The sequence below is a fragment of the Arvicanthis niloticus genome, chromosome 21 (assembly GCF_011762505.2).
Source record: "Arvicanthis niloticus isolate mArvNil1 chromosome 21, mArvNil1.pat.X, whole genome shotgun sequence".
Taxonomy (NCBI): Eukaryota; Metazoa; Chordata; class Mammalia; order Rodentia; family Muridae; genus Arvicanthis; species Arvicanthis niloticus.
This window is the reverse complement of record NC_047678.1, coordinates 47,996,694-48,024,097: the sequence shown is the minus strand read 5'-3', so window position 1 is coordinate 48,024,097 and position 27,404 is coordinate 47,996,694. Positions and strand designations below refer to the sequence as shown.

Here is a 27,404-nt window from a genome sequence, read left to right as displayed (position 1 = left end):
CTTTTCCTTCAGCTTACAATGTATTTATCATTCTAGTTATATTTGGTGTAATGCTTTTTTTTTTTTTTTTTTTTTTTTTTTGCAACAGAACATTTAAATTCATTTCAGAGTTAGTATCATCTTGATGAATATAAAAGATGGATTGCTAAGTTATTTCAGGTTGCAGGAACATAGAAAGTTAGATCCTTACATTAAGTAAAGTTACTTTGTCATATGCTGCTGTATAGAGGATTTAGTCATATATAAGTTGGTGGGCTGGTGCAGTGTGTATCAGGTACCCAAAATTCTACTAAGCACAGATCTGTTGGTTTTTTTTTTTTTTTTTTTAATATTTTGCTAGCTCTGATTTTGAATAGTTTTTCCCAATCAATGTGTATAGTTGTTGACTTAGATGTTAATTGTGGGGGGCCTCGAATGGTCAATCTGTAGATGTGTGACTTAGAGGACCTCTGCAGCCTCATGAGAGACTAGACTTGAACTGTGAGGATCCGTGACATGGATTTGCTATGCAAAGACACTTTTTTGCTTAGCTTTGATAGCATTTATGTCATAGAATGAATGAGTTGCTTTATAATCTTCTGGTCATTGCTTGTTAGTTTTCTGTGAAAGATTCTGAATGGAGAAAATTTCATCTTTGGACATAATTGCCTTGGAGATGTACTGTGAACACACACCATGACCAAGGCAACTCATACAAGGACAACATTTAATAGGAGCTGGCTTACAGGTTCACAGGTTCAGTGCATGATCATCAAGGTGGAAGCATGGCAGCTTCCAGGCAGGCATGGTACAGGAGGAGCTGAGAGTTCTACATCTTCATCTGAAAGCTGTTAGGAGAATACTGGCTTCCAGGCAGCTAGGATGAGGGTCTTAAAGACCACACCCACAGTGATGCACTTGCTCCAACAAGGCCACACCTCCAAATAGTGCCACTTTCTGGGCCAAGCATATTCAAACCACTACAGGATGACATAAAACATTTATTATTTTGTCAATTTAATATATACCCAGTGCTTTGGCTTCCTTATAGATGATATGACTTTCAGTATAGAATACTTATTTGATAATTAACTTGATATGTTTCTTTAATATCACTGTGATCATTTTGAGTGACATTTCAATGTTGGTCTATCATGGCATTATAAATTGAAAACATTTCTAAGCATACATTTTTAATGATTTTTTTGTTTTGTTTTGTTTTGTTTTTTTGTTTTTGGAGACAGGGTTTCTCTGTGTAGCCCTGGCTGTCCTGGAACTCACTCTGTAGACCAGGCTGGCCTCGAACTCAGAAATCCGCCTCTGCCTCCCAAGTGCTGGGATTAAAGGTGTACGCCACCACCGCCTGGCATGAATTTTTTTTCTTACAATGTATTTTTATAATGCTTTCCCCATCCCTCTTCCCAGATATTCCACCTCCCACCTAACTTTATGTGTTCTCTTTCTCTTTCTCAAACAAACAAAAACAAATAAAACATACACATAATTTTTTAAAAAATCACACAAAAACAAAACTCAAAATACAAAAGCAAAAAAATAACTGAGAAGACAGAAATGCCCTGACAAAGCAAACTGAGACAAAAAGTCTACAATAATACCCTGGAGTTTGTTTTATGTTGACCAACTACTCCACACCGTGCCACCTGCTCTCAAATGCCATTGTTACACATAGTGAGAAATCACTGAAGAAAAGAAACGTATCTTTTTTTTTCTTTTTTCCTTATATAGCAGGTATAGTTCAGATGTTTCTTGGTTAGTGCAGAGACCTTGTCTGCTTCCCCTTCCCAGTGCTGGGATCACATCTACTTTAACCAGTGCAGGCCCTGTGCATGCTGCTGTAAGTCTTTGTGAATTTATCTGTCTGTCTCTCCTGACGAGGCTGAAAGGCACCGTTTCCTTGAAATCACTCACCTCTGGCTCTTAGAATTTCTGATCTCCTCTCCCCAGAGATTCCTGAGCCTTACGGAAAAGGATTTGATGGACATTCCATCTGGGCCCAAGTTCTCCAGTGTCTCTCACGCTCTGCACGTGGTCCAGTTGTGGGCATTAGTTCCCATCGCTGCAAAAGCTTCTCTGCTGATAGCTTAATGAGAAAATGATCTGTGGTATAACTGTATATCATTGGGAGTCTTTTTTTTTTTTTTTTAATCAAAATAATAGTTTTAGGTTTTCCCCATGGCCCGTGCCTTATCTAGTTCCAGGTTCTTGGTCATGTTAGCAGTGCCAATGGTATGAGCTCCATTCCATGGAGTGGGCTTTTAAGTCTAGTCAACAAGTGGTTGGTTACCCATATAATACTTGCGCCTGTATTATACCAGTATATCCTGCAGCAGTTCACTGTTGAAGGCTGCAGGATTTGTAGCTGGGTTAGTGATTTCCTTTCTCCTCTCTCTGGTGCAGAGTCTCTTCCAGTACTATGAACGCTAGTCAGTAGATGTAAAGCCTCCAATTGGGTACCGTCTACTTCATATTCAATGAGATATTTGAGTGTGGTCTTAATAGCCTTTTATATGTTGGGGATTCCTATAAGCTATTTGTTTTCTTGATGTTTAGGTTTAGGCTGTTTTGTGTTGTTTTTTGTTGTTGTTGTTTTTAGTTCTTTAAATAGTTTAGACGCTAGCCCTCTGTCAGATCATAATCTGTAAACCAATGTGTAATTAGACTTTATAGTTGGAAAGACCCGGGCCTATGCAGGTCCCTCCATGGTGGGCCCACATTTTGGGTAGGAGGAAACAGCATCCCCTGCAACCATCTGGAGATACTCGTCGGGAGGCAAGCCAAGGTTGGGGAGTTTGTGAAGCAGGATTAAGTGTGCTTGGTCCTCCTCTAGTTGTGATCAGAAGGAGGCTTCCGGAAGTTGCCCGTGGTCTGTCTCTGTGACCATTTGATTATCTTATTTCATGCTCTAACTAGGGAAATATGGCTGGAAGAAACAATTCAATATCTAAAAGCCTCTTCTATTTCCATGGGTTTATGTGAAAAAACAAGTCTGTTGACCATTTCAGTCTCTGGACAGATGATAGAATCACCTTAATTCCCAAGTTGACTCAGACGCTTGTTGCCTTTCCTTGAGTTACCAGAAACAGATAAGTATAAAATACGAAACATGACATTTTCACAGCCTGCACAAATACTCTTCTTTCAAGAAAACCTATAAATCGGAGTTCCCATTCTGTGTGACTGCAGGTTCTGTCGTCTGCTGTAATATGCCACTCTTCTCGATGGAATGGCTGATCGAGTCACAAGTCTGTCTCATGCTCTGACCTAATGGCCTCATCCTGCAGCAGCGATTTCCTGCATGACAGATGACCCACCCCCAGACTCTGGGGGATGGGAGGACATTGGTTCACTCTTTTTTCTTCACATGACGGCTCTGTGTGCAACCATAGGGACATTGCACACCGGATGGTTACTGTCTCTTGTATCCGAGAGAGATGCCGTGAGGTCTTCCTCAAGGCATTGAGAATTGTTGGCATTAAGATTCTGTGGTGACAGACTTCCTAGTAAAATAGTTAAAACTATTCTCCTAGTATTCTTTTTTTTTTAAATGAATATCTTTTAATAGTCCATTGTGAGCGTGGTCACGGCCCGTTAACCCTCTAAAGAATATTAATGTTAAAAGGTGAGCATATATTTAGAGAAATAGGAGCTGTAAAACCGTCTTTGTCATTTTGTTTTAGGTTGTGTAGGGAAAGCTAAGTAGATTTTTGAGCGCTTAAGTCTTAGGTGGTGGGTGGTATATTAAATATTACTAAGGAATACTGACTGATTAGGTGCTGGGCAACACATTAAATATTACAAAAGAAACTCACTAAGGAATTCTTTCAGAATTTACTCCAGCTACCAGATTGTAATTAATGTATGTGTGCCTGTGTGTATATGTGTAGCCAAGATCCTCCTGTCTTAGCACACAGTTCTTGGTAGTTTTGTATCAATTCTGAGGGCTCGAATCTGGTCCTTGGGCTTTTGCAGCAAACCCTTTTCTAACTGATCCATGTAGTTATCCCTCATTTCCAAGTGTTAATTCGTTAACACTGTGTTACTAAATCATTGTTTCCCTTTTTGGTTCCACACTAACAAACTTGTTCCGTCTATGATTGTCACAGTACCATGCCTGGTTTAATGCTATTTGTGCCCTCCCCCTGCCCCACCTCTAGGAATCATATGCCGACTTTCTTCTTTACTGAAGATCCCAAGAGTTCAAGTCTTCCTTTGTATTTTCTGTCTGCTTGCTAGCTCATGTCTTTCAGTATCTTTCCCATCCTTGTGGCTGGGGGCTGTCACATGTCCCCTGAGAGAAATCCTTATTGGCAGTGACACATAATCACCGCAGTTCCCAGGATATGCCAACATAGCCTTGAGTGGTTGCCTTGGACCCTGGGTGCAGAGGAGGGCCACTCCTTGGCTCCAGCGTCACATAACAGCCAGCCTGGTTCCCCATGGCACATCTCGCAGACGACCAGAAGCAGAGAGTAAATCGCTACCTCTTGCCACTCATCTCCCTGCACGCGGCTCCAAGTTGAGTCCAGGCCCTTCCTTGCTTGAGTCCCAGGGAGGACGTTAGTCCAGAGTACCTTTCGTTGCTTTATTCAGGAAAGTCTTGGTAACATGGTGGGCTGCAGCCATGCTATGCATGGACACCAGAGCCTCTCATCTGTGGAGGTTTATGTGCCCTGTGACCCTAGGACAAGTGCAGCTGCTGCTGTCAGCTGCTCCGGACCCCTGCCTAGCAGCATGTCTATACTTAGAGCTTCAAAACCTTCTTCAGTGACAGTGTCGGGCATCTACTAAGATTGTCTATTCTCAGACACAGGGATGCATTGTGCAGAGTGAGTGCTGGTATCTTAAGATTCAAATAGTGCACCTTTCTATTTGCCTGAGTAGATTAGCCTAAGCTAACTTTACAAAGGCTTTAAGAGGGCCTGTTTCTTAGGACACACTTTGTCCTAGTCGCTACCAAATAGTTGAGTGGCTGCTTCAAGCTTCAAATTGAGTTTGTCTTCACCGCAGAGGCAAACCGTTTTATCTACAAGAACCACTGGATGTTACTATGGCCTTGCATTGTTTCTTAGCTGGGAAAATAGGCTCAGAGAAGTTAATATCGTGACTGAGAAAACATGGTCTGGAAGGTAAAGAGGAACAGGAATCCACACTCCACTCCTCGGACCCAAAGGTTCTACAACCCTCTCCCCTGAAAAAGTGGCAAAGTCTACATCAGGAAAGGTACCAAGCAAAGGGTAGGATTTGCCTGCAGCTTGGACTTGGGGAATTCGACTTGAAAGGAAAAGAGGGAGGATTTTTCTATGTGGTGGTGTACCAGTGGTCTCTCAAGAAGAAACAGATTTGGGGGCATGTTGGCCACACAGGCATCAGGGCCTGAGATTAGTCGCCCAGAACACACGTAAAAAGCTGGGTGTGGCGTGGATCTCAGTGTGGAGGAGGGGTGTAAGGTTGGGAGGGTCCCAAGACCTCACTAGCCAGGCAGTCTAGCTCCGTCGAGAGCCTCAGGCTCCGTGAGAGACCTTGTCTTAATAAAATAAGGTGGCAAGCAATTAAGGGAGGCACTCGGCATCAACTTCTGGCCTCCACACACTTGTTTGCATGTGTGTATTCACAAACACGCATAACACACAAAAAGAAGCAGATTTTTGGTCACTTACTCTATTTAAATCCTATAAGCACACGATGTCAAAACTTACCATTTTTTAATTTTTTCTTCTCAATATCATAAATACAGCTTGAGAAAAGGAGAAGAGGCTCCTAAAATCCCTCTTGCCTTCTGATGTGTCCTCCTTGTCACCTTCCTATGGCTGGGAGGTGTAATAGGCCGCGTAGCAAGTCCTTCCTCTTAAAAAGCTGGGAGCTGAGAGTGGAGTTCCTTTAGATTTTATCTGAGCAGACGGGCTGAGATTCTGAACAGAACCCGTTCAAGAGTGTAATGTCACAGGACAGTCTCCCAGTATTTCTTAAAGCTTATTTCTGAAAATGAGTGGCCAGCTCCAATGCTGCCCACTCTCAGAGCTCTGAGGATGGTATGGGGTGGGCAGAGCTAGGAAACACTGCCTTTGGTTCTCATTGAGAAGAAGAAGATGGGTGGAGAGATTATATGTGTAAAGTCTTCCAGCCCTTGTGTGGAGCAGGGTTCAAGACTCCACTCAGCCTGTATCCATCTTTGGGTGAAACCAACCGAATCATGCAAACTCTGTATTTATCACTCGGAATTTCCCATCAAGCCTGGGGTTCCCCGACCTCTCCTTCCTAAGAGGAACACGTCACCACAGAGTGATTTCCTTTTCAATTTTCCAGTCAATTGCCAGTTCATTTCATAATCCCAGCATTTCCCCCACAAAAGACAGGTTACTACTTTGCCAGATTGTCACTGATGTCGGCTGAGTATGTAAGTCAATGCCTAACTTTTCCTGGGTACACGCTTGGCCCTTCAGGACATGTGGGAAGTTGGCCTGTGGGCGTTAGCTACGAGATGGAGATAAGACTTTGCACTGATGGAGCTCTCCAGCTTCATTCTTCTCCATTATTTCATGTCCCCAAATCATGCTCCTTACAAATGGTACCTGTAATCTCTTTGACCACAGTTTTGTTCTTAGAAACACAGGAGGACATGGTCCATAGGTCAGTCTCTAGATTTTTATTTTTTATTTGGTTCAGAGAGTGTGTGTGTGTGTTTAAATTCAACAAAATATAGATGTATGTCCAGGAAAGATCCAGCTAGGTATACTATTGAACCTGTCATAGGGATAGTAAAATATTCACAAAGCGATTCACCCAGGTCCTGGTATGTTATGCTGTGGATAATTCTGCTTCAGTGCAGAGTACACATTGTCAGTAATTAGTTTCTGAATTTGGCTCACTTGCTATATTGGAGTCCAGCATCTGATTGGCATATTAAGAGGAGTAACATGTTCTTTTAGCTTTTATTGCAAAAGGAAAAGTGGGGCTATTGGTTTGGAAACATTTTCAAATTTAAAGTGGATTTATGAGTACCTTGTGGCTGAACTACTCCTGTGATCTTGTTTATGTTGACAGCAGACACAAAGGAAAGATTTGCTATGGTAACATCTCCGCCCAGTGTTGTTGGCTCTCAACTAAATAATTCACTGGGAGATGCAAAACATGTAAACAAAATAGAGGGAAAGCCCTGTTTACGTGGTGAAGTTTAATAGATTATCCCTTTCCTTTGTTAATGGTAGCAAGGCGTATTCTCTAGGTAGTATTTACTGGCAATTAGGTGAATTCTAGCAGTGGTTGGTGTGGCCCTTTATTTCAGGCTAAGGGTTTGTTTACTATAAAGCCAATCATCCTTTGGATCTGAGGCCACATCTACATCTACATAAGATTACTCAAAGTTCTTGCCAGGGATTTTTTTGTTTTAGGGGTTGATTCTGAAAGTGTCAGGGGTTTCATGTTGGGGGAAGGGTGTTTGCAAGGTGCCTGAAAAGCCAGGGCACTTCAAGGGTCAGTCCTATTGTTTGAGAAGAGTCTCTCACCAACCTGGAAGTTCTCCACATACACCTGTGACCCTCTCAGAAGCCACCTTTGTTTCCTTTCCTGGTTTCTGGAATTGCAGATGTGACCACCAGGTGCAGTTTCTTAAGTGGATCCTGAATATTCATACTCAGGTCCTCAGGCTTGCAAAGCAAACAGTTCACTGACCGGCTGCCTCCTGTTCCCTGGCTTTTGTCACCATGTAACCATCTTGTCTGGTTTCTGTGTCAGACATGCTGACAGCAGCTGGTTTCTCCAGCAAACAGAGCCGTCTGAAGTTGTGAAATCGACTTAACAAACTCGAGTTTCCTTAAAGGCTTATTGAGAGGAACTTGCTGTGTCTGTCTCATGATACACTCCTGAAGGCAACTAGAGTTCATCACGAAAGGATGTGAAAATCACGTCTCATCTCATTCACTGGTAGGAAATGGGCATAAGTTAGCATTTTATTTAAAGGAGTTACACATACCCAGGCTTTAAAAAATATATTCTGAAGCTCATATAAATAGTCTAACAATGGGAGGGCTGAGTTTTTGCAGAGAGAAGGAGGAATAAAAGCAGATGAGGTGTTGTTACACAGTCTAAGATAGGTCTTCCCAGCCCTATGGAAGAATTGAGTGCTGAGCTTAAGCTCCATCCGGCTCCAACCGGCTCCATCCGGCTCCATCCAGCCTTCAGAAAGCTGTGTGTCATTACTCACCTTGATGGCATATTGCCTTTGCCACCATCTGTAAAACACAGGCTCAGGGTCATTGTAAGGAACAGAGAGAGTGAATGGTCTCCAGATTCCAGGGAATGGTCTACAGCACTTTGCAAGTTCAAATGCTTCCCCAACTTAGTGACATGATCATCCCGTACAGCATAAAGCATATCCTTCCGGAAAGTACTTAAGAGTAAGTACAAGTATAAAATACTCTATATATCTGGCATTAAAAAAAAAAAAAAAAAGAATTGGAGTCACCTCCCTCATGCCGTCTTAAAAAATCACTTTCATCACTATACTGTATCAGACACTGGACAGTGTGTTTTACCTTTTGAGGACGGAAGTTCCTTGTGACTCTATATTTCCAGTATTGTCAAAACCTGGAACTAACGTCAGGATTTTTCACTCAGCTAACCATTCATTTGGCACTTTTAGACATGCTCAACAGTTTTCTGAGGGCAAGGGAAGTTGTTCATGAGAGTACAGGAAGTTGTTGTGCCCTCTGACCAGATAGTGGAGGCTGGAGCAGCCGACCCGGGGAGCAGTTACCCTGTTTTTGCTCACACGGCCCTGGTGACCCTGATGCAACCAGAGGACCCGGTGTCAGACACCAGGAGGTGCTGAGCAAGCTTGGGTATGCAGTGTGCATAATTACGCACACTCCATCCAAGCCAGCAGTGCTTGCTTCTCTTTGTGCTGATTTATGGTAAGTGAGGAACTGCAGTTCTTCCCTTCGGTAATGAACTCTTCAAATGGCATAGGATGGGCAATGAAAGAAGGGACCACATGAGGGTGTCACCCTGCTTTTCCTACATCCCAAGTGCCTCTGAAGGTGACATAGAACATTCTTCTCCACAAAGCCTCGAATTGTTATATTATGTGGAGTCTTACCTAGTAACCCTGCATGGAAACAGGCTTCCTCAGTGTTCAGTTTGATTTCAAATATCTTTGAAAGTGTAGGTCATCCTCTACCTGCCTGTCAAAGCCAAGGATAGGATAAGACCTCTTTCTTTCTGCCCTTTATCTTGTGAGGAGTTCTGTACTAAGCTGGGTTTTCTTAAAATAACGAGAAACACAATAGAAACCTCTGGAAACAGGAAAGAGATGGAAACCCGGCTGCTGCTTTCGGTCTCTGGGAACTTTCTTGTCTGTAGAGGGTTCAGCTCTTTGAGGACTGGATTCTTCTGTGTCTTTTTAGGTTTAGGTTTTGATAGAGAGCGGACAGGCCCTGGCTGGTTATAAATACTTCCTTGGGAATGAAGACTCTGCCAGAGTGGCTCAGATTGTTGCACATGATAAATGGGTCTCCAGCTACTCTTGGCAGGTAGGAATTAATTATCAAGAAGTGCTGGCAGTCCGTGCTGTGGTATCTGAGGCAGGATTGAGGTGAGAAACATTCATGTGTTTTTTTATTGGGATCTTTTGGGATTGTGGTGTAATTACATTCCCCTTGCTTCCCTCCAGTTTAAGGAATCCATATTGTACTCATGATATTTGCATCACACTGCTCAGGGCTTCCTCCCTTAGGCAGGTAAGGTGCTGTGAGGGGCGCACTGGCGTGAGGGAAGAGCTGGAGGGGAAGACCAAAGAACCTTGGATGGAGGCGACAAGTATGGTAGAAGGGTTCTGTGTCGTTGGTACACTGCTTTCCTATTTAATGCATAAAGCATAAGCATGTGCGTTAAATCACACTTAATCACAGTGAGATTCATTCTATTGATAGTCTCAAGGATTGTGAGGGCATATACATCAGAGAGGCAGGGAGACTAGGGGGCATGGAGAATTCTCCTGATCACAGTAGGGTTCCATGCTTCTGAAGGGCTTTCCGTCATGAAGTCAGTTTTAGGTTTGTTTGGTGAAACAGTAATTGTATGGAAAGAGACTAGAAACATGGAGGCTGGTTAGTTCCCTTGTAATAAACTCAGCAAGAGGCGCTGAGACGCCAACCAAGGTGAAGGCATCCAGAGTAGAGGTGAACATATATTTCAGAGGCCTGCCTTGAAAGTCAGCAAACCGAATCGGTTGGATTTTATGCAGGTGGGTTAGTAATGAGACGGCCAGACACAAGTAACTTCTTCTGAGGCTGCTTTGTGTCATTGTGATCATCTGTGACCAGGTTTTTTTAAAAAAAAAAAAAAAAAATAGAAGCTCGTTTAACTGTGGTCTGAAGGCAGAGACGCTGAGGAGCACAGCTGACAGTCTGCTAAGGACCTTCTCAGGACTTCAAAAAGCCAGAGAGGGTATCAGACGGAGCAGGCATTCCAGTGCCCAGTGTTGCTCCTCCTCTCGTAAGGGCCTCATGCTTGCGATCTCGTCCGATCCCAGCTGCCTCTCAAGGGTCCCTTCTACCCCAACCATTAACACATGAGTTGATGAAGTAAGTTTCCATCCTGAGAACCTTTGGGGAGATGCATGCAAGCCACTCAAACATGTCGACTCTGAACTCTCAAGCACGAGGTCCAGGAAGAACATTATTTACAGGCTAGGCGCTCGAACTTAACCTCAGACCTACTAAGTGATCTCAACTAAGTAAATAGTGATTTGCTGTACCTGCATGCTTTCTTTGGCGTTTGGAAAGATGTCAGACTGGTCTGGCATGCTCTGCGGGCCGTTATATTCTACATTAATTCAAACGTGAGTGGGTGAAGGAAAGAAAGGGTCATTATCAACTCGGTGTGAGGAATACTGACATTCAAAGTAAGGAGTGGGGAGACCTTTACCCATACCTCCTCACTCACCCAACTAGTCAACTCTTAATGTTGACACACACACACTGGCACACACACACAAAGAACCCATTTCTCCTTTTAGGTGTAACCTGTCGTTTTTTTCTACCTCTCTTTAAGCTCCAGGTGGACCATGTTACCAGCTCCACCAGATTCCCTCAGATCCACAGATGAAACTCGAACACACACACACACACACACACACACACACACACACACACATTTTCAACCTGTGGTGCTTCTAATCTAACCTGCCTAGTGTGCCCTTCCCAATACTCTTAGTTCAGCGCCTCTTAATCTCTCAGATTCAGTTGCTCAGTTACCTTTAGCCCCAACTCAATACCCTAAATCTGCCCTCAGCTTAGTTATGTTTCTAACCTCTCACCTGGAGAAGCAGCTTATGGCTGCTCCACCCAAGATCTCACATGGCTGGTCACCTTTTCTCCCTCTGAAACATAGGCCTCCTGGGACCAGAAAGTCCTGTCTCTTTCTTTTGGCATAGCCATTGGGCCCTGGCATCTTTATTGATTGACCACGAACCAGTGGGGAATAGGACCTTAGCATCAGACCCACCCTCTACATTTCTGCATGGTCTGACACATCACCAGGTGTGCTGTTCCCTAGAGAGGTTACTATGGGTGGCCCTGGTTGAATTAGGTTCCTTCAAACCATTTTCATGGAGTCTGTATAGGAAAAGCATTTCTTTTTTATCCTAAAGAATCCCACTGAAGGTTTTTCTGTTAGGTGCGGGAAGAGGAATATTTGTGGAAAAATTATGGAGTGCTGTCATACTTTGAGGTTGGTCCCAGCCTACCTCCTTTGAATCCATTGCCAAGTCTCTTTTATGTCTCCAAATTGGATTTGTGTCGCCTCTTACTATCTCATTTACAGGGACTGATAAGAACTACGGCTTTGTATGGCTTAGGGCCAGGGCTGGTCCAGATATTTCTTTGAACAGCTTCGGTGAGCATTAGTAACTCCACTGGTGTTCTGAAGTATTGTGTTTTCTAAAGTTTGTGCTATTACATTATAAGGGAGGAGGAAATGACGTGATTCAGACAGTTCTTCTAGGCACTCTTCAAATTAGAAAAAAAATGAATCTCTGTAAGTGTAACCTCTCATGTTTACCTAGTGTGAAACTAACAGTAATGCCCTGTCCTTTATGTCTCCGTCACTCCTTCCCCATTCTTTTGGGACTCTTTCCCCTCTGGTCCCTACACAGACATCTGGTCTTCCTCTCTTCAGAAAAGCAAAAGACTGTCTGCTCTTTCTACTCGGAAGTTGTATTGCCAGCTTTTGCATCATCGGATTCTTACATATTTTTCTACCAGAGGTCACAGACTTCTTGTCACAGGAACCTTTATTGAAACACGTAGCACTGCTGCCAATAAAAGTCAGCCTCTGGTAGCTCTGTGCTTTTCCTTGTCAGATAAGTATTAATGAACCACGTGCTTCAAGATGAATGTAACTCATGATCTTTGAGTTGCTTCTCTTGCAAGACTGACCTATATTTTGTTGGTGTTGCCTGTGATCTTTTGTTATCCAGGACAGAGAGAACTCTATAGATGGCAAACTTGAGCCTAAACAGTCTGGGTGGCTGGTAATTTATGAACTGCTCTATTTGGTGGGGTGAGGAATTCTTCCCAGTATGCACAATGTCTTTGTTGAATGGGGTGTAGCATTTCAGTGTGACAGACAGCTGTGTCTCACTGGTATGTATATTTGAAATTCCTAAGTAAGGGCAAAGGAAACCCTTTCATGGAGCCACATTTACTGGTAACAAGGACCCCGCCCTCCCCACTGCCCCTCAGAGGGATGAGTGATGCAGAGCAGATGTACAGCCACACAAGAAACTCTTCTTGTCATGATGTTTGGGAAACGGAAAGGCATACAGAGACTTGTTATTTCTTATGGAATGCCATGGTGACAGCAAATACAGTCACCAAATAGGCGCCACATTCTTCAGGGAAATGCCATTAGCCTGACCTGGGAGAACACATGAATAGTTTAAGATAATTACCCCAAGCAAAATGCTGTAATGTCTCCAGTTATTCCTTTATATAAGATCTTGCCCGGAACGTCATGGCTTACAGAGCTTCGCTAAAGAGCATAGCAATAGGAATTTGTCATGATGACCGGATGAGCCAAGCAAACCCCACCCCACAGCTAGAGCTTTGTGTAGTCTCTGCCCTACTCTCAGAGGATTTTGAATGTTTCACTTCACATAAGTACACAACATATAACAAGAAGATTTTAAATAGATAGAAACATAACAAAGAGAAAATTAATATAAAACTGGATGCGTGATTGGCTCACAGACTATCCTCTCTCTGGCAGGCTCAGATGAGAAAGCTGCCACTCAGTGTCCAAACCATAAACCATCTCATTTGTTCAGGAGAAGTACAGTTATGCCATGGACGTTATTGGAGACGTGCTGCTGCAGCCGCCAAGTCTTACCGTAGGGCTGTTGTAAGTAGCCACTGGTACCGATTCATACCAGTCAAACCATCTCTCTGTCAAATCTGAAAAGGATTTGGTAATTACATGTCAGTTAAAGATTACGGCCACACAAGAGACCTTCTTTCTATTCAGCAAGTCTGTTGGTCAGTCCTCCCATCATAACCTTCTTATATGTTTTTCTACAGAGAAATATCTAAGATTTGACTTCTTGGGATATTTAAGGATCTAAATAAATCAATCTTTCTTTCTTTCTTTCTTTCTTTCTTTCCTTCCTTCCTTCCTTCTTTCTTTCCTTCTCCCTCCCACACACACATTTACACACACATTTTATTAAACACAGGAGTTTTATTGTGCATAAACCAGATACAGTGGTATAAATGGGAGACCAGTAGAACTTCCTATCCCACTTCCCCTCACCCAAGTTCCAATGGATAGGACCCATCACAAGAGAAGTCCTGGGCTCACAGAGTCACTTCCCCATCTGTCCTCCTGAAGGACTGGGACACAGTGTACATAAAACTGCCATGACCTTATAACAGCCCAGTGACATTAGGCTGCCATCGTCCTACCTGAAGTTGGCAAGAAGGGTTCTTATAGTTGCAGTGTCTCAACAGTGTGTCGTAACTGTTACTCAACTCTCATTGATTTGACTTCTTCTCCTGAGAGATGAGACGACCTGACAAGAACACAGTAACCGGGCTCATCAATCACCCTCCTTATGCAAGGACATGGGCCACACAAATACCCGAGCCTGGATTTAAATTCATCTTGAGTTTGAATCAACGCCATTGTAGAGAGACCACAGGAGGCTCAAGACACCCAAACTGCAGTTCACAGGGTATGGTTTCAGTAATCCTGTCTCATATACACTATAAAGCACTCACAGGGCGTTGAGGCTGAAATGATATAAGGCTTTCTACTGCTCAGTATAACCTCAAAGCAAGCATTGTACTCAGATATGCAAATAAGTTTATTTTCTATATAGAATTATTAATCGTAAACCCATTAAATATGTAACTACTGCAGAAACACCAACCGTGGTGTGAGACGTGTGTAAGTGGACATGATGCATATATGTAGTAGAACATTCTAGTAGTACTCCAAATGGACACTCATATGGTCTTGTTCTAAGGTCTCTGTAGTTAGGTGTGGAAGAAGAGACCTTTTAACTATACAGTAACTCTATGTAAAACTTTCAGAACCTGTAGTCCGCATTCACGAAAAGACTAGACTTCTTGAGCAAGGGGGTGTGATCAAGCAAAGGTCTCTTGTTACCTTGGGATGAGATTAAATAGAATAGTAACAGTACCCGTAATAATGATGATGCCTTTCGCTTTAAATATGTGTTGAAATAAAATGGAGAGCGGTCTGAGTCATATCTCTTCAGTCTCTCCAGTTTTATCCTCTCTCTTCACATTTATTGCAAATCTTACTCTCCCCTGGTACATGGTATAACACTTGTGGGGAGTTTCTAGAGTGATCCAGGCATTCTTTTTAAGGTTACTCACAACCTTGCCCAGTTAATAGCTCAAAAGATTTTATAAATGATACAGGTTGACTGAATAGATAATTTTAAAAGCAGTGTCAGTATCATTACCGAATTATTTTGATTCTCGGTATCTTATATAGTTAAAAGAAAGCAGTGTATCAAATCTAGACTGATTACCTCCTTAGAATTCATGTTTCCTTCTCTGCAGTTCCATTCCCCATGGCTCTTTATCTGACCAAGTGAACTGCTGAATTTTGTCTGTCTGTTGGTTGGCTTGGGATATCAGAAAACTACGTCCTCTTACAGGCAAAAATTCTCAAAGCTAGAAGCCTTAGACACGGAGTTTAAGTTGTGTCTCTCTTACAAATTCCTCTTCCTTGGGCTGCCTCTTCTGCATTCATTTTGCACACATTGGCACAGTGACCTGAATCCATAGCAGATTAACAACAGGAAATTGTCTAGCAGCCTGCCGCCAGCGTCTCATGTGTGCTGTGGAAGTCTCTGTGAAAAATGAAGCCAAGTGTTGTTGCTGGCCAAGAAGAAGCATGTTCCACTCAAAAGCTATTATTTGCCACAGTGCTCAACCCTCAACACAAAAGTCTGATTTCAAACACAGGCTCCAATTGCTGCAACAAATGAGAGCAGAAACCAATTACGGGTGAAAGAAATAGACAACTTTACAAAAGTAAAGGGTCCAGGGGCTTAATTGCAAGAAGGGACTTGGATGATGCATGTGCCGGAAGTTATCTGTGCCTTGGATCTTGTGGAAAACACTGGGGGTGATGCTCGTGTGATCTCATTATTCACTCCTGTTTTGACATCGCAGCATGCCGTATCCATGACGATGTATATGCCCAGCTCATGCCTTGGCCTAAAAGGTAACCAAATGTGCCAGTCTACCCAATGCATATTCAGAACCATTCTGTGTGTGTCGGTAAGGGATTGAACGCTCAACCGTGTCACTGACAGTCGGGATGGTTTTTGCAAGGAACATTTAATCATTTCACCTCTACAGTGAGTATTGTGGTGTGAGTCATAAAGGCAGCGTGGATTTGTTACAGAAGAAATGAGCCTTTAACATGAGTACTTCGGTTTCCAGGACTTTCAGGATTAGAAACTGCCTTGATCTTATTTAAGGGACCCAAGGATGATAAGCAGTACTTTTTACTTACCACTTTCCGAGGTCCAGGCAGTGCGCCTTTCAGCGTGTTTCATGCGTTACCCTGCAATGTAGGAAAAAATATGACTGGGGAACCCAGGGTTCCTCCTGCCATGCTGTGAGTAGTCGGCTGGGATTGCCCTGGGTTCCTCCAGCTGGAAGTTGGGCTGCTCATTAACTAAAAGCCTCTCCACGGTTCCTCACGGCTCCTCACAGCGTGGCCCCAATACACGAGGAAGTCCTTGGGTTTCCAAAACCAGTTTATTGACACGGCGGATGGTGGATGGATCTGGATGCACACCCCACAAAACCCAGGGCGGACCTGAGTTAAATAGAAAGGGGGAGAGGGGGGAGGTGCTGGGGAGGAATGTTTAATCAGCTCCACCCTCTGGCCTTCAGGTACCTTATTAGTGTGTAAATCTCTCTAGGGCCTGGATCACACCCTCCACCTGCATATGTGAAGGTGGAATGGAGATTAGACCTTGAGTTAGGCCCAACATTGCAAGGGAGTGCTAACCACATTTCCGCTCATTTTATAATGGAGACAGTAAAACTTAGAAAAATTGGGTAACCTCTTTCATATCACATAGCCAGGTAGCCGCACAACCGGAGTCTAAAACCGGGACTGTCTAACATGCCCCAATAAAACATAAAAAATAAATTTGAAATACCTATCCTGAAGGTATTTAAGTGATGTAGGTAAACTAAACGTGTACTCAGTTTAGACAAGTAAGTCATATTAACTATTTTGCCTAGAAACTAATCAGGGCCAGGATACCATTCCATATTTCTGTTTTAACAGAATGCTCGAGGCAGCCATCTAACTTTAGCAAGAATATGGCAAGATAATCGTTGACTAATTGATGGCTTCCTATTTGAAAGAATGGCTTTTGTGGGGTGGGGAGCTGGTTGCTTATAAAATTAAAGGCTAGAAGTGGTGGACATATGTGTCGTCTATAAATTTCATCTCTGCCTCTCATGTCATGCCTCCATGCATATGCGACCTGTATCCCACATGGGTCTGGTGCATAGGCTGGAAGATGCCATTATGCGCTGCCCCTGTGGGAATGGTTGTGACGGGGTAATGGGGATAATGGACTTTCTATGATGTGTATTGAATGTGGCTTTGACTGTACACTTGAGACAGAAAGTGTAAAATGCTGTAGACACATCAAGGACAGCTGGTGTCACATCTTTCTTCCCAGGGCTCTGGCTCCAGCTCCTTTAAGAGACCTTGTGGATTCAGTTGTCCAGATACCAGCTCTGTTTGTCCCTGGCTTTGACTGCAGTCACATATAAATTTAAAACCAAACCCACTCCCAGCACACAAGCTGTTAGAATGCCTTTGCCAAGAGCTTGGTAGAGAAAAGGAAGGCCCAGGGCAGGATGGCGAACAGAGCTGAGCAGGCAGCAGAGAGAGGCTGGAGCTTTGGCACACAGAGTTTATCAGATTCTTCATGAGCTCCTGGACCCAAGGGAAGTAGTAATGCAATTCCTTAGAAATGAGGTTTCAAATGATCCTTAGAGAAGAGGGAATACTCAAGCATCCAGTGAGAAGTTGCAATGAGGAAAGGAAGTGCTGGGGGAGACAGTTTTTAAAAGGTGGCATTCTGCCTCAAGATTAATCCAATGTAGTGTGAGCAGGAATTCTTCCTTAGGATCCAGTCAGCAGGCTTCTCTGGCACAGAGGCCAGTTCCTTTCTTACCCGGCAATAGAAAGTGAGTAGTGTGAGCAGGAATTCTTCCTTAGGATCCAGTCAGCAGGCTTCTCTGGCACAGAGGCCAGTTCCTTTCTTACCCGGCAATAGAAAGTGAGCTTTCCCCTCCTCAGGCAGCAGAAATATAAACACAAAATGGATACTGCACTCACCCAAGAGGGTAACTTCCCTAGAGAACTGGTGATGGTCTGTAAGACTCCTGATGGAAAGTGAGTGGTGCCCTGTGCTGCTGAGCTTCTTCTGGATTCAGAGTAGATGAGAGGCCGTGGATGGAGCCTCAGCTTCCCTCCCTGAACTGATTGGTGTTGCTGCCCTACATGTTCTATGTTAACAAGTAGCTGTGGCTAAGTTGTTATACGTATGGCTTGTTTTGGTTTTTAAATTTGTGTGTGGTGGTAGTTGTCATTGTTATTGCTGTTGCTCTTGTCATTGTCATGGTCGTTCTCATTGTCATGGTTGTCATTGTCTTTGTCGTTCTTGTTCTTGCTCTTCTTGTTGATGTTGTTGTCCTTGTCATTGTAGTTGTCATTGTATTTGTTGGTGTTGTCATTGTTGGTGTTGTCATTTTTGTTGTTGCGCTCATTGTTGTCATTGTTGTTGTCATTCTTTTTATTGGTGTTGTCATTGTTGTCATTGTAGTTGTCATTCTTGTTGTTGTTCTTGTTGATGTCATTGTCACCATAGTCATTGTTGTCATGGTTGTTGTCACTGTTGGCAGTGTCATTTTTGTTGTTGAGCTCATTGTTGTCCTTGGTGTTTACATTGTTGTTGTTGTTGTCGTCATCTTTGTCATTGTTGTCACTGTCATTGTTTTTATTGTCATTGTATTTGTTGTCATTCTTGTTGCTCTCATTGTTATTGTTGTTATCATTGTCACCATTGTCATTGTTGTCGTTGTTGTCATTTTTGTTGCCATTCCCATTGTCATTGTCATACACGCATGTCAAGTATAGCTTCAAATTCAAGTTAGTCGTCCGTGGGGTTTTGTCAGTGTTGTAGGGTGCCATTTTATGGAAGCTTCTGGCTAGTACATCCGCCATTTCTTGAGAACATTTATTTTTTCTGAAAACGTTTGTTGGGAAAGGATGTTGTCAGATTTTAAGCATTAATGCAGAGGTAAGTCAGTTTTCTCATAACACAGAGTATTGATGTGAGAGGCTTGAAAGGAGCTGGAGTAGGCCTACAGTGAATTTGAAAAAGTGAGTATATTCTCATGAAAATTAAAATTGCTTTAAGATCTTCACATTGGAGAATTCTTAAATTAGGAACATAATTTAACTTACCGTGTGCCTTTCATCAGTATCTACAAGAATCATCTGGGAACATTTTAACCTTTTTAATCAATTGTTCTGGGGCGAGGTGTGAACACAGGGATGCTCCTCTAGGACCAAAACATCTGTCCCAGAAGATATCATAGGAAATGCTGCATGTGAGCAAGGAACTCTTTGAGTAAGTCAAAAATAACTCACAAGGAACCACAACCATTAAAACTTAATCTTACATGGTTAGGTAACTGATCCATTAATTTGGGATGAGTGAATATGTACATATATGTATGTATATGTTTATATGTATATATGTACATGTATGTATATGTATATATGTGTGTGTATATACATATATACATGTATATGTATACGTGTATATACATATATACATATAAACAGACATGTATATGTATACATGTATATATATGTATATATATATACACACACATACATTTCCTCATTTGACTCAAAATATCTGTTTATGTCCCTGTATTCATTTATTTTTCTCATGCTGTGATGAATGTAGCTGAGAAAGAAAAGATTTATTTTGGCTCATAGTTTGAAATGAAGAGAACATAGTGGCAATAATGTAGGGGGACTGGTCACACTGAATTCACCTTCCTCCCTCCATTTTAGTCAGTCTAGAGCCCTAGGGCATGGACTGGCACTGCCCATATTCAGGGTGTATTCTCTCTCTTCATGTACATTTTTCTGTCAGTACCCTCATGGTTATTTTCAGATCTCCAAAGTGATTCTAAATCCCTTTGATGTTGGCATGAAGCAATCACATAGCCCAGTCTGATGACAGAGTACCTATATTTAATCATTTAATGAAAAGCATGTCTTTGAGAGCTATCACATACATTGTAAATTCTCTCCAGATTCATCTGCTGAGCTCCAGTCACGCCTGTATTTACCAGTTGTGCGTCACATAAGAAATGCTCCCCGTAGTTGGTACTTGAACACTTGGTCCTGGCTGGTGGTGGTTTAGGGGATATTATGGCAGTTTTGGGATATGGAGCCTTATTGGAGGAAGTGTATTACTGGAGGTGGGCCTTGAGAACATACAGCCTCACCCCACCTCTAGTTGTCTGTTTCCTGTGTACAGATGACATGGGGTCTCTCAGTTTCCTGCTCCTGCCACACTGCATCTCCAGCCCTTATGGATGCCAAGGCCCCTGGAACTATAAGCCAACATAAACTGTTCCTTAAGTTGCTTTTGATTATGGTATTTTATCACAGCAACAGAGAAGTAAGTAACAGAAGTACATACGGAGATGCATAAGAAGGTATAGTTTACAAGTTGAGTAATCCGCTCGAAAAACAAAATCTGAGTTAGAGAAATCAAGACTTGTTCCAATCAGGAAGAGATTTCAGAGAAGAGTGGTCTCGATGTGGAAAACAAGTTTGAAGTCCTAGTTCTCACCGTTAGCAGTCCTTTGTTGCCAGAGTGTGGAGGTGCCAGAGCCCCATGGGCCAAGGAAAAATATTCTAAATCTAGTCGTTAGCCATTAGCCACAGGAGGTGAGTTATAGCCTCACACTTGCCATAGCCCTGTGCCATCAGGAAAATGGAGAAATAATGAACATTCTAGAACCACTGAGTATCTGACACTTAGAGATAGGAATGTAATTGTTTCCAGTCCATATTGTAGATGTACATGTAGTAGATGCATGTATAATAGACGTAGTAGATGTGTGTGTAATAGATGCCTGTGTAGTAGACGGACATGTAGTAAGTAGATCCATGTGTAGTGGATGGATGTGTGTAGTGGATGGATGTGTGTAGGAGATGGACATGTAGGAGCTGCACGTGTAAGTAGTAGATACATGTGTAGTGGATGGATGTGTGTAGGAGATGGACGTGTGGGAGATGGACATGTGGGAGATGACGTGTGGGAGATGGACGTGTGGGAGCTGCACGTGTAGTAAGTAGATACATGTGTAGTGGATGGATGTGTGTAGGAGGATGACGTGTGGGAGATGGACGTGTGGGAGATGGACGTGTGGGAGATGGACATGTGGGAGATGGACATGTGGGAGCTGCACGTGTAGTAAGTAGATACATGTGTAGTGGATGGATGTGTGTAGGAGATGGACGTGTGGGAGATGGACGTGTGGGGAGATGGACGTGTGGGAGATGGACGTGTTGTAGATAGACGTATAGTAGAAACCAGCAACTGGCTTAAAGATTCTTAAGGCCAAGAAGCAAGATGCCATCACTGTGAGGGAGGGACCACTATGAACAAAATATATTCAAAATACTCAATAGGAAAAGACGTAGACCACTGTGGAGGGGGCTAGGGGTCATGAATGTAAAATCAGTTCTGACAAACAGGAAGCGAGGAAGTCCTCAGGCCATCCACGTCCCTGTTAGGTCAGAGGGAGAACACTAGAAGACATCTTCCTGATGGAAGAACTCATATTAATGTACAAACTTTACGACGTTTCCGTTACGATTCAGAAAGGCTATAGGGTAACTCACAAATAAAAGACTTAAGCCGCCTTTTCACGTTTTCTGAGCCGTGAATTGTAGTTTTGCTCACAAGTCGTTATTTTCTTACCTCGTGGAACACACCATTGCTTTTGTAGCTTGCTATAATTTTCACTTACCTCCCCATCAAAATGTATTAATTTCTTCAAGCACTCGGGCTTTGGAAGGTCTGAGTAATTAGCCTTCGGATAATTACAGATGCATAGTTACATGCTTTGCTCACAGGTCTTTTCATGGTTATTATTTTGTCATGGGCACACTTTATCAATTTTCTTTTATCTCACTGTTAATACCTCAAACCTCAAAGATAAATATGTATAGCATATTGCATATAAAATATCAGTATCCCAGAACAGAAAAAGTCATTTAGCTTAATTGTTGGCAGTTACATTGCAGACTCCATGGCTGTGTTTAAAGGCCTTTGAAGCACTCGATGGAAATTGATGGAAGTCATCACAATAATTCAGCTGATGGCTATTTCCCCAGTTGATTAACTTCCCCTCCACCCCTTTTTCTGGATGATGGCTTGAGAATCCAAAGCGCAGCACATCCGTCTGCGACACATGTTTACGTGACCTAACCGTAATCTTTAAACTTAAGGAATGTTTTCTTTCCTTTGTCTTGTCATGTTCTCTCGTTAGTTTGTCCTAAAGGAGGTCAGAGAGTTCTGGCTGCCGTTATACAAGACTGAACGTCATGACAAAGTTACAGAAACGAACAGAGATTGGAGGGAAATTACCTATAGAAAGTTGAGTAAAGATTGGAACAGAGTTTGAAGTGATAAGACACGGAGATAGTTTTTCCCGGGCTCAGGGGCTTAATCAGAGCTGTTGAGCGTGGACATGTGGAGCATAGCTGTGTACGTGTTGTGTACTCTCTTCCGCTCTCAGATGGTCTGACAGTTTGTGTTTCAGAGCATTTGACACTGATCATCACAGGTGTTCTCCGGCTCCTTTGACTTACTTAAGAGTCAGCCTCCAGTCACCTGTCCTTCCTTGGTGACACCAGTGACATCTTGATTTTTATTGTTGTTGTTGTTGTATATTCATTTATAGAGGTACCTTTTATAGGATGAGGATTTCTTTGTGTATGTGTGTGTGTGTGTGTGTGTGTGTGTACAGTGTGCAGGTATGTGTGTATACATGCATCTGTGCACATGAATGTATGTGTGTATGTCTCATCTGTGTATGGACATATGCATGACTCTGGGTTTCAAGGCCAGAAGTCAACCTCAGCCATCTTTATCACTTGGGCTGCTCATGTTCCCATACAAGGGATACCAGTTATTTGTCTCACCGTGTGACGAAGACAACTTAAAAGGAAGGAGAGATTCACTTTGGCTGAGAAAGCAGGGCATCACCACTTGGTTGTGGGATGAATCTCCAAGAGGGGAAAAGGTTAATCAGGCTGGGTACATAGCCATCAGCTGAATGATCATGAGAACTTTCATCAGCTTCCATCTCGTGCTTCAGAGGCCCTTAAACACAGCTGTGGAGTCTGCACTGTGTGGTAACTGCCAACAATGATGGTTTCATTGTTTCCCGAGCTTAGAAAGCAGAGTGCCAAACTCAGTTTCCTTTCCCTTTTTGTTCACAGTTTAGAACCCCTGCCCCGGTAAAGATGCTACCCACAGTTAATCTGGGTCTTCCTGCTCCAACTCCTGTACTGAAGAGACCCTCACAGGTACACTCAGAGGCTGACCCTAACCTAGGTAAATCCCCAGGAATGCCCAGAGGCTTGTCTCCTAGGTCCTTTTACATCCTGTCCACTCAATAATAAGCTATGAGTATTAGCTATTGCACAGCATCTCTCACTAAACCTGGAAGTCTCTGAGTGGCCTCTGGGGATCACCCTGTCTCCATCTGGCCCTGGTCTGGGGTTACAGACATGGACCACTGTATCTGACACTCACTGACCAGTTTCAGCCATCTGCTTTCTATGCTTTGCCCTATTTTATTTAGTCTCTTGGGAGATTTTCTGAGTTAACTTGCTTTTCCATTCCCTCCTGTACAGAAGCGCTCCCGAGGACAAGTGCTGTTTGACAAAGTGTGTGAGCATCTGAACCTGCTAGAAAAAGACTACTTTGGCCTCACGTATCGAGACGCAGAGAATCAGAAGGTGAGAAATCAAAGACGATGAACCATTAAGGCTGGTTGTGTATTACCTTAGAGAAGTGGCCTGAAACCAGAGAGACATGTTGCTTTCTCTGTGTACACCCCTGCCCCATGCTCAGGCGTCTTTGCGTCCCTAAATATGACTGATCTCCCTTTGTCTTCGTGAAGAGAATTCTTGGCAACTTCCTGTATCATTGAATATTTGTTAAAAAAGTAGGTCAGTGCCAATTTTCATCCTTTAGATTTAGTGGCTAGGGAAGCATTGGATCAGGGCCTTTCCCCCCATAACAATAGTTCAGCCACATTCTTGAGCCCATGTGAACCAAATATGTGAAAAGTATTCATAAACTGCTCCCCCTCCAATTCTGTGAAGAAATTGTGAATGTGACATAAAAAAAGTTGAGAGAATGACGTTTTCTGATACATGTCCAGTGTCTGAAACCTGTAGTGTGTGAGTACCTGTGCAGTGTGTGAGTACCTGTGCGGTGTGTGAGTACCTGTGCAGCATATAGTGTGTGAGTACCTGTGCGGGGTTGTGAGTACCTGTGCGGGGTGTGAGTATCTGTCAGACACGTAAGTAGGTGCTAAGTGTCTAGGATGATATCTCTACATGCTTGTACCAAACTAAAGGCAACAATTCAGAGATTTTACCTCACAACTAAGCAAGAAACAAAGAGGGGGATCGTTTTCATTGTGAGGATACTAAAAAACAAAGCATGGTAGTTCCCTTCAGATGGATCGCTAATTTTTATCGCACACAAGTCAAGAATATTCCTACCGAACTGATAGACAATGTCTGACTTCATTATTAAACATCTGGCTTTTCCCAGGAGACGGATTTTCTCAGGCATTAACTGTAAATGCACACGTCTCCTTATTTAGTGTTTGTGCTCTCACAAGGCTTGACAGGAGGCCACCAGATGAGAAGAGCCCCAATGAAGAGGGCCTCCTCAGGACAGTTCCCTCTGGTACTCTTAGGGCTTGTCTGTGTCCAATCATTGGCTTAGATTTTCTTATTTTTATTTTTTTGATTCAAGTTCATACTGTCAACTTCTTTTTCAGAACTGGTTGGACCCTGCTAAGGAAATTAAAAAGCAGATTCGGAGTAAGTCCCTTCTAGTTCTTTTACGTGGCATGGGTGGCGGTGTTTAGAAGGGGTGTTGCGGAGTGATACCCCACATTTAAGTGGCTCGTAGAAAGAAGAAATGGCTCAGAGACGGATTGCCAGGTGAAATTTGATCTGACACATGGGTCTGTCTCCAGTAGGACTTGTTTTTGTCATCACAGCTCAGAAACTAAAATGACTTTGACAGGTGACCTGCTCCTTGCCAGTACACAGATGTGAAATGCGATTTAATCAAGTTTGGCTGCACTTAGCACTTAAGCATTTAAAGTTCCAAACTTAATTATTAATGTTAAAATGCTTGCTAATGTATAAAGCCACACTAAAATTAACCATTTGGTGATTTTGAAAGAGGGCAGTAAACCAGGTAATCTGTTGTCCTTGGCAACATTTCCTCTCTCCCTAAAGACAAGAGATGTACATTTCTGTTGGGCCTAGTGGCACATTTTTTGTAAATCCCAGCTTTGAGAAGGCTGAGGCAGGAAGATCCTGGGTTCAATACATAGCCTGGAGTCAGAAAAGTCATCAACAACAAAAAGTGTGTATTTCCTAATTGACAAAGACTCTATTCCATGAGCATAGCTCAAACTGGGCTGTAAGTAGCTAATAATATTGGGAGCAAGTTGGTAAATCAGTGTTTAGATGCAAATTCAAATGGGACATCGTTTTTCACTTATCTGTATCAGTGAAGATTTTGTAAGTTTAACACCTTTAAAAAATCATCTTTTCTGGCAAGTCGCTACCAAATTGGTAGGATGAGATCTTTCAGAGCCTGGAGAGCAAACTGATGAACACTTTAAGTCACGGAGTCATGCAAATTCTGAAACTGGACCATTTTTTCTTAGGAAAGCATTCCAGGTCATTGTTTTATACACCCACATTAGAGCTTAAAAATCTCACAATCTACTGTATAATGTGAATAGTATGTTGTAGAATAAGGTGATTTATGATACATAATAACAATGTGGATATACAGCGATGTATGATAGAAAAAGATTGGTTGGATTTTAATATCTGTTGGGCATTGAAGGTTAAGAAACTTTTCATTAATCCCAGCACTTGGGAGGCAGAGGCAGGCGGATTTCTGAGTTCGAGGCCAGCCTGGTCTACAGAGTGAGTTCCAGGACAGCCAGAGCTACACAGAGAAATCCTGTCTCGAAAAACCAAAAAAAAAAAAAAACTTTTCATATGACAGTTTTTTGTTTATCAGAAGTTTATAATTTGAAATACTGCAGGGTGTACACACAGTATTTACATTACTGTGTTGGGGCTGCTTCCTTTTTCCCACCAGGCCATCCTTGGAGCAGAAGCTGTCAGCTCTTCTGCATAACCCTCTCCTCCCACACCATGTGCCTGTCACTTTCTCTTTCCTCTCCCTCTCCTCTTTCTCCTCTCTCCTTTCCTTTCTCTTCTCTCTCCTCTCCCTCCTTTCCCTCTCTCTCCTTCCTTTCTCTCCTCTTCTCTTTCTCTCTCCCTCCCTCTCCTCTCTCTTGCCCTCTTCTCTCTACCCTCTCCTCTTTGTCTCCCTCTCCTCTCTCTCCCTCCTTTCCCTCTACCCTTATCTCCTAATTTCACTTTCCTCAGTAATCTGTGGTTCAATGTCTCATTTCACTGACTTTTCTTTGGGGCCTTGATTGGCTATAGATTGTGTTACTGTCTCCTTAAAACTTCTACTTGTTTTGCAGATGCACTGAAAGACTTTGTAGTTTTTCCAGCATTCACTTACGAAGGTGACTCCTTTGTAATAGAGGTCATCACGGTAATGCCGCACACACACCTCCCAAATTAGGGACGCTTACTAAAACCACAGGTTCAACGCAATATTCCGAGGCTTAGGAATGAAAGCCTCCAGGATAAAGCTTAGAAACTTGGCATTATCAGAACACACTTGGGCTCACTGTCATTTATAAATCAATACATAGAATGAGAGTTTTGTATTGAAAAGTTGCTTATACCTGCTAGTGATTGGTTTCCAACTCTGGGTTGTCAGTGAGTCGAGCCTTACTTGAAGTCCATGAAAATTACAAGGAACAATCAATCTTTTTCCCAATGAGTAATCCATTAGTTTGAATCCCACTTGTTTGGTGAAAAGCCAGGCTGCTGGTGTCACCTCGCTATTGGTAGACACTGAAAGGGATCTGTTTAATAAGAACTGAGCTAGAATCGATGGGCACATAAAACAAAATAAGACAAGTTTCAGAATAATATAAAAAGAACACTTTTCGAAACAGTAGAAAAAACGATCACCAAAAATATATTTGAATGACAGATACTTATAGGCTTATAATTCTTAAAGCCCATGTTTCATTTGTGGCTTGGATGGCTTGAAAATCGGATCAAGTACCCAGGGCATCGCTGACCGATGCAGCTAACTCCCTGGCTTGTAGAACCTTAAGAGTGAGGTAGATGGTGGTATTCAGAGAATAAACAAGCAGTCACAAGTGGAGCTGTGACGTTGATGACGAATGTAGACACTGACGAGGCAATCATTGCCACATCTGCAGGAGACGAAGGGAGGAAATGTATACAGTAGTGCTCCTTTGTCCAGGGTGTCTAGAGTGGCTTTCTGGGCACCTGGAGTTCACAGGCAGAGGAAGTGGTGGAGGACAGTGTGGAGAGGACTGGGCAAGTTAATTGCAGTTCAGCAGGGT

The 27,404-nt window shown here is 42.8% G+C and overlaps 1 protein-coding gene across 1 annotated transcript in view; it reads left to right on the top strand.

Moving 5' to 3' along the window:
- Nucleotides 1-27,404, top strand: part of Epb41l3 (erythrocyte membrane protein band 4.1 like 3) — a 147,308-nt gene that overhangs the window by 81,203 nt on the left and 38,701 nt on the right. The window contains 4 exon segments of the mRNA XM_076917485.1: nt 23,113-23,199; nt 23,530-23,634; nt 24,693-24,735; nt 26,439-26,483. Coding sequence (XP_076773600.1) covers nt 23,113-23,199; nt 23,530-23,634; nt 24,693-24,735; nt 26,439-26,483 — 280 coding nt within the window.